Raw genomic sequence first — 7,573 nt, forward strand, 5'->3', positions numbered from 1 at the left:
GGTCAGCCCATTATAACAATGTGTGTCCTTCTCTGTGGTCTTGCATGCTGCAATAATTGCTTCTTAAATAAAAAAATAAAGGTGGAATACCAAAGTAGTTGTTTGCCTCCAGAAGTGCTTTGCAGTTGTTCCACAGAGTTGCTCCCTTCTCCAAATGTGTGCAGTTCATCATATATAGTGTGTAGGAAGCAAAAATACAGTGCTTTGGCCACAGTACAGTTTCTTCTTCACACCTTCTTTCTCTTCTAACTTTGAAAATTTGATTCTTCTTGTATTCCTATCATTATGAATCCTATTGTCCTTTTCACTTACTGATTTTTGTAGTTTTTGCTTTACCATTGTTTGAATATTTAACAAAAAATGTTTAACAAGCTACTCTTTAGTACCTGATATTTGGTTGTAACTTGTACTAAAAAGGAGGATGCTGTCTTAGGAAAAAATATTGTAATTAGGAAAATTCTCTCAGTTCAGTGAATATTTTAACATAGTTTTCTAACTGTTTTTCCAGAGAAATCACAATGCAGAGATGCTGCTGTAAATTCAGCGACTGTCCAAGAGCTCTTACAATGTCTTGAACTTCGCACCATCTCTTCCTCAGATGTGACTCATCTGCATCGGCTGAAATCCCTTGTATTGCTACAGGATACTGAGAGATTGAAGGATGCTTTGAAACAATTCCAAGAACAATCTATGATGTCTCCTGGTAGGTTTTATTCACTCATGTTCATACACTGATATTTTTTTGTGAATTTTAATTCACACAAAGCTTTTTTTTTTTTTTAATTAAGAAGCTGTAAATAAGGATGTAATAGTAAATATATGCTTATACAAGATATGAAAACATAATTCCTACCAAAAATACAGTGATATCCCTATTTTCCATTTCTTCACAATCAATATAGAAGCTTTTCTCACTTCGCAGCAACTACAGAATATGAGATGATTCAAGGGTTTTAACCAATATTTTTAAAATCGGAAATGTTTTAAGATTTAATCTTAATTTAAGCATATTTTTAATACATTCCCATGGTAGACTTTTTAAATTGCAGGAATTAACTTGTTTATCTTGGAGATTTCACTCCTCCAGCTAAGAATTAATTTTACATGCATAAAAATCAATAAAGCCCATTATTTTTTTTCTTCTTGGTCACCACGTGGCTTCTTTATTACACAGACTTTGCAAGCTAAACTTTGATTTACCCTTTTAGTTTCTAAAAAATACTGTTGATAATACAAAAATTTGAAGTTACTCTTTATAACAAATATTATTCTGAAGTCATTCATAAAAAGAAAAATTACTTTGTTACTAAATTTTTTCATGCCTGAGGCACAGGCTCCTTCTGTTCTCTATTATTACCCCTATAATTTTAGTAGAATCTCTTCTTCTACAATTAATAGTTCTTCAAGTGAATGTGGGATCAGCATGTAGTCCACATGAGGTATAATGATTCATTTTTCATGTAGTCTTCATTTAAATAGTCATTACTACTAGTCATTAGAACATGTGTTGCAGCATCAGACAAAAATCTACAAGATGTGCTGAATTTTCTTGCCTCCCAAAGAATTTAATCAGAGTTGAGAGCAGTTAGCTGCAGCATGAGAGGATCTCAGCCATTTTAGGTTGTACTCTGAAGAGTATCAGCAGAGATGGTAGCAGTGTGGTAACAATGTAATTAAGATCATAGCCATCGGAGGCTTAGCAACAGCATTCAAAGAACGGACATATGCTTGTAACTTCATTAAATAACTTACAGCATGATACTGCCTAAAGATCCTCATCTGGACTGAAGCCTACTGGATGCTGTGTGCTGGACAGAGAGAGGAGAGAATTCCTGCCTGTGGAGTTCACATCTGATACAGTTTGAAAAGGATGCTCTTATAGAAGTTACTATGTATTCTTTTAAGGGGAGATATGAGGTATTACAGCCCTTAAGGTTCTGATGGATGTGAAGTATCCATCTATACATGGAATTAAATCCTTCTGTGCATTTCAAGCCTACAATCTCTGATCTTAATTACACACACAGTTTCATTGGATGTAATACATGTGTGCAAACCGAGTGGAACTCAGCAGGAATCATGAAAATGTTATTACCCTTTATTGAATGAACTAATTCAGCTTTTCTTGATTAAATCCAAATGGGATTGAAGTGACAACATTTGGGATATTCTTTACAGGCCTTATCTAACTTCTGTACAATACAATTGGAGTTCTGTTGGGTTTTGCAGCCTTGGGAAAATTTGCTCTGTTTACTTTTGTATAGCAGAAATGTCAAAATGAAGAGAGAAAACAGAAGCAAATTAAAACCCCTAATTTTCCAATGTATGTATTCATCACTTGAAAAAGCAAAAGAAAATTTCCTGAGTGATTTTTAAAATTCAATAATGTTTCTGCTGGTGCAGCCTAGAATTGTTTACTCTTCAGTTGATTTTTTCCCTGGTAACTGCTGTCATTCAAAGCTCAATTCTAATCTCATTCCAAGTTCACAGTGGTGTAACCATAGTAGTTTATTTGATATTCATGAGGTGCAACAACACAAGAAAGAGGAAAAATACATTCTTATAAATTATTAAAGGATAATTAAGCACCTGCTAGTCATTAAGTTTCCTCAGCAGACTTTAAAAAATACATTCTATTTGTAATTCCAGAAATTCAGTGAATGAAAATACAATGCTCTGAAATTTTACTTTGAATTAGATCTTTAATTATACTCTTTTTCTGTACATTTGGCTCAAAATCAGTTCATCTTGTCCAATGTGGATTTTTTACATTTTAGTTTTCACTCCCAATGAGCATATGATAAAAGTTAAGAGTTACAAAGACCTTTGTAATATAATACCTTTCTATAATAAGAACTTGAATTTGTTAGTATGCCCTTTGTTGTACTAACAAATTCAAGATAGAAAGACAAGTTAGGGCTGTTTATGAAGTTAAAAATGCACAGTACATAATAGTATTCTCTAATTTTTATGATTTTGTCCTATTCTCTTGAGTTTTCTCTCTTTATTTTTACGGGGATGCGAAGTACTAGAAGGAAAGGTCATTCCATATTAACACCATAAAAAACCCCATGATTTTAGGAAGTTGTATTATTTTTACAAAATAAACATTTTATTCCCTGTAGTTCAAGAAATAGTATGTTAACCCTTTTTCCCATCATTATGATTCTACTCAAGACACCATCATCAAGGAGGTAAAGATGGGTTTTGTTCATGTTTTGTTCAGCTTTATCTTTAATTCCAAGAAGGTAAGCAGGGAAGCATAAGAAAAAATAAGAAGTGATGCATCTCTTCATATAAGTGCACATTCTCCACTATTAGAAGTTACAAATTATCCACACCATTATGTCTTTTATTTCCTCATATATGGATATTATGGTTTCATCGAGCTTTCCACTGGGATTACCAAGTCTCACTTGGCAAGCTTATGGCTGCTGATGATAAGGGTGCTTTAGTATAAAGCCATGGGCTGTTCCAGGACTGCAGATTACAAATTCAAAACCACTAGTTTAATACCATGGTTTGGTATTTCCTTTGCATCTCTTAGCTGTTACTCAGATTGAAAATCACAGTGCATCCAAAAGAAAAAAGAAACAAGAAACAAATTTCTGTTTTATCTTAAGCTCTTAGATCCCAATTTTTGCAGTCATATCAAAGAAATTCTTATCAAGGGTGATGGTAGGATCTGATAAATTTTGCAGGAAAAAGAAATGCTGAGGAGATTCAGACACACAAATTATCAACATTAACTATTATCTTTTAAATCCTCATTTAAATGAGAAAAAATACTTAAACAAGAAAATGTCTATGTTTCAGAGGTACTGGTTGTTCTGTTTAATTGTCATCCTCCATCAGCTTACCTTGTACTTTGTGCTGTAAATGCTCTGTCAAGTTGCCTTTCACCTTGTACCTGAATGATCAGATGAGGTTGGTGAAGAGTGTTTGTGTGAACATGATTATCTAGAGTGTCATTGTTCTCAGTCTGTAAAAGAGAACAAAATGGTTCCATTTATTCGGCAGTCATTAACAAAAAGTACTTACCTCTACCAAAAATCTTCTGTATGTGAAGAGAAGGGAATGTTTAGAAGTCACGTAGACATGGATTTCTCATGATGGGAGCTTTGCTGAGCTCTGACAGAAAGTCTGTGGCCGTTAGCAGAAGGAAGCCAGAGACCTTCATGATCCTCCACAGTGCAGTGGGCAAAGGAGAAGAGCTGTGACTGCAAGTAATGCTCCCTTTGCTGGCTGGAAACTAGCTTTGGAAATGAGAGCTACTTAATTCCCATTTCACATCAATTATTAAAGCATAGGTGATCGCCTAATTAAAAAAAAGTCATTATCTCCTAATTTATGAACTCATTTATGAACTTCTGCTCATCAACTTCATCCTGTTATCTGTTAACATTTTGCTTTTGTTGGTTGGTTTCAAATCTCAAACATACTCTTCCCTTGTTGCCTAGGAAATTATCACTCCTCATGGCAGAGCTAGAAGCTTCTTTTAACTGCCTTTTTTTGGAGAATTGTCATTTATATAAGTCTTCATTGCAGGGGGAGGTGCAGTTTGCAGACCAGAATTAATATAGTTACTGTGTGCCAACAATGCAGAGGCTGGATATGCAGAAGCCTTAAAATAATGAAATTTATGCTTCTTTTTTTTTTTTTTTATGAATGAGCATTCAAAGAAAAGGAAATTTGAAAACTGTATTAGCATAATGTTATAGAATCCTTTTAAATGTCATTATTATGTGATAAGTACTGCTGAAAATCTTATCATTAAAAATCAATAAAGTCACATAGGTAATCTCTGAATTCAAAGACAGAAGTCATTGCATTTTGAGGCTTTAATGCAGCTATCTGTACAATATGACTCATTCTCAACTGAGGCTTCTAGGTGCTATTGTAAGTTAAATAATGATCTGTGAAACTACTCTCCAGACAGAAAGAAGCCTTGCCCATGATCATGTCATTTCAATCTCATTTTTTCTGAATTATTGAATCATAACAAATAGGAAATTTCAAAGTGTATGAGCAAAATTCTGTCTCATACAAATGACTGACCTCCTAAAATAAAATGCACCTGCCTATATAGAAATTTATAGGTAATAGTCTTCAAGGTCCAGCATGTGCATTGGGTTTAATAAAATGTTAATATTGAATGGAAATAGATGTTTGCACAAGTCTTTTTCTTAGTGTTCAGAAATGTCATGGAGGTATTTCAGGAGGAATGTGTTTTCTCTGTTTCAGATCATGCCAAGGTAGCCACATCTCTGTTTCACTACTGGATTACAGATATACTTCCTGTGAAGAACAGGAAATAAAGCCTTACCCATGTGTCCATATGCACAGGATTAAAATTTAATATACAAACACTTAACCAAGTAGCAATTGTTCAGGAGGAGCAGTGGAAATACACTTTCTACACCTTCAGGTAAATGAACAAAAACTACAAAAGACAGTGAAGGCAAATGAACAAAAACTCCAGAAGACAATAAAGGTATGACTACAGTGTGAATTTTGTCATGGGTTGATCAAGAGTATGGCCTGAGTCTTCAGCTGCATTAATATGTGCATTTCACTTCAGGATAAAGGACTTGACTGGAATGATAAAGTCTCTATCTGGTATTTTGTTTAAGAAGTATAGTGTTATTTTTTTTGTTTGTAAGTTATTATTCCTTTCTGGAAGTTATATTTCTTGACTTTTTTGTATATCTGCTTGCCTGGAAAACAGAATTATATTTTTTTATATTTAAACCTAAGCAACATTATGTCTGAGAAATGTATTTTTGCTGAATAAACTGCTAAATTGTGGACATAAATATGTTTCTATATGTGTGTCATGTGGGTCATGTAGTTCCTGGTTGGGATTATGCAGAAACTTGGATGGCATTTTCAGAACTAGTCCATGGCTCAGCCTGTTACAATCCAATGGGTTTCACTGACTACAGAGTTATGGTACTGGGTCCTCTCTCCCTGACTACTGTGTAATCTGTCTACTGCTGTGTAATATTTCTGCAATTGAATGTATCCAAGTGTAGATGCTACAGTAACATCCATGGTTGTAAAATGTTTTGGAATAATGAAGAAAGAAGTGCTTTGTGAGAGGCTCTTCTCTCAGCTGTATCATTCATCTGACAGGTAATAACAGCCAACCAAGTCTTATATCTAGGTGTGTTAACTTTGTCATCAGTAAGATAGGGGCAACATATTTAGCTTTTCCAACATGTGCTTGGAGATACACTGCTGATGAGACTACAAACATTGCATGGGGTTTTTTGCTTTGTTTTTTCTGTTTCATTCTATTGCCTGATATATCCTGTTGCAAGGCATTGGTTTAATGATGCTCAAAATTTTTAACAAAAGTAAAATCATAACTTTTTCTCATTAAAATAAGAAATTTAAAGGGGTTTAGTAATACACCAAATGATTGCAGCTGCAGAAAAACCATTCTTATGGCTAAGGGAGCTTTGTGCAGCTCTGAAGAACCAGAGTTTGGTTTGTATCTGGCAGGAAAGGTATATAAACCAGACTTTGCAGAGGAGAAACTAGTACTGTGCTCCCTGTTTTAATGTTCCCAAATTGCTAACACATAGGCATTGAACTGTAGCTGTGACTTTTCACTGAGGTCCTGTGTGCCTCAGTCCCTCATCTGGAGAAAGAAGAAAACATCACTTGAATGTGAAGCACCTAGATACTCTTCTTAACTGACTCATGGGAAATGAATCACTTCATCCTCACTTTAAGGTTTGAATGCATGCAGTAAATGAGGCCTAGAAATTGCAAAAAAGGATACACAGCAACTCATTAGGGAAACATCATTTGTCCTGAACACTGAACATGAAAAAAATGAGCAAGGTCATGTAATCAAAGATGGACTTTTGAAACACAAGTACAAAAGAGATCAAATTAGGACCACAAAGATAACTGTAGTGTCTGCATTTCCTGATACTTGAGTGACTGTGCTGAGGGGTTATAGGGCTGCTGCCTTGAGTAAATCCCAGGAGTTGGCAATTCCTCCTCTTTGTCCTCTGGATTCCAGGTTAGTGTACCTGGAGGTGTGGATGTCAGTGTAGGTGACTCATTTCCAGGCAGGTTTCCACATTTCCAGGTTCTGTCAGTAGCAATGCTCAAGCACATAGCTCAGGGGCACACCCACAGCACTCACATGGCTGACTACACTCCCTTTGATCCCTTGAATGGCAGCACAGCCTCTCTCCTATCCCTGCCTGGGTCCTGGGCCCTCGTGCCTGTTCTGTGGGTCTCCTGCACACCTCCTGCAGTCCAGCCTGGAACACACTTCCACACGTTCACACACTCATCTCACAGGCACTCGTGCACTCATGTCACAGCCTTGTTTATTGCTTTGATTTCTCTTATTATTTCTCTTTCAGTGCTTGGCTTTTTCTCATAATCACAGAATGGTTTCTATTTCTCATAATCACATAAAGGTCATCAAGTTCCAGCACTGCTGCCATGGTCAGGGACACTTTCCACTAGACCAGATTTCTCAATATTAAAGTGATTTTTAAAATTCAACTGAATTTTGAATATTTGCATATAGATGAACAGATTTTGA

General features: G+C 35.5%; 1 protein-coding gene across 1 annotated transcript in view; it reads left to right on the plus strand.

The window, feature by feature from the left end:
* ERICH1 (glutamate rich 1) overlaps positions 1 to 5,816 on the plus strand; it is a 74,152-nt gene extending 68,336 nt beyond the window's left edge. The window contains exons 5-6 of the mRNA XM_064710126.1: positions 509 to 703; positions 5,245 to 5,816. Of these exons, the coding sequence (XP_064566196.1) occupies positions 509 to 703; positions 5,245 to 5,318 (269 nt within the window). The 3' untranslated portion in view covers positions 5,319 to 5,816. The remainder of the gene's footprint in view (positions 1 to 508; positions 704 to 5,244) is intronic.
* The last annotated feature ends 1,757 nt before the right edge of the window (positions 5,817 to 7,573 follow it).

The sequence above is a fragment of the Zonotrichia leucophrys genome, chromosome 3 (genome assembly GCF_028769735.1).
Source record: "Zonotrichia leucophrys gambelii isolate GWCS_2022_RI chromosome 3, RI_Zleu_2.0, whole genome shotgun sequence".
Classification (NCBI taxonomy): Eukaryota; Metazoa; Chordata; class Aves; order Passeriformes; family Passerellidae; genus Zonotrichia; species Zonotrichia leucophrys.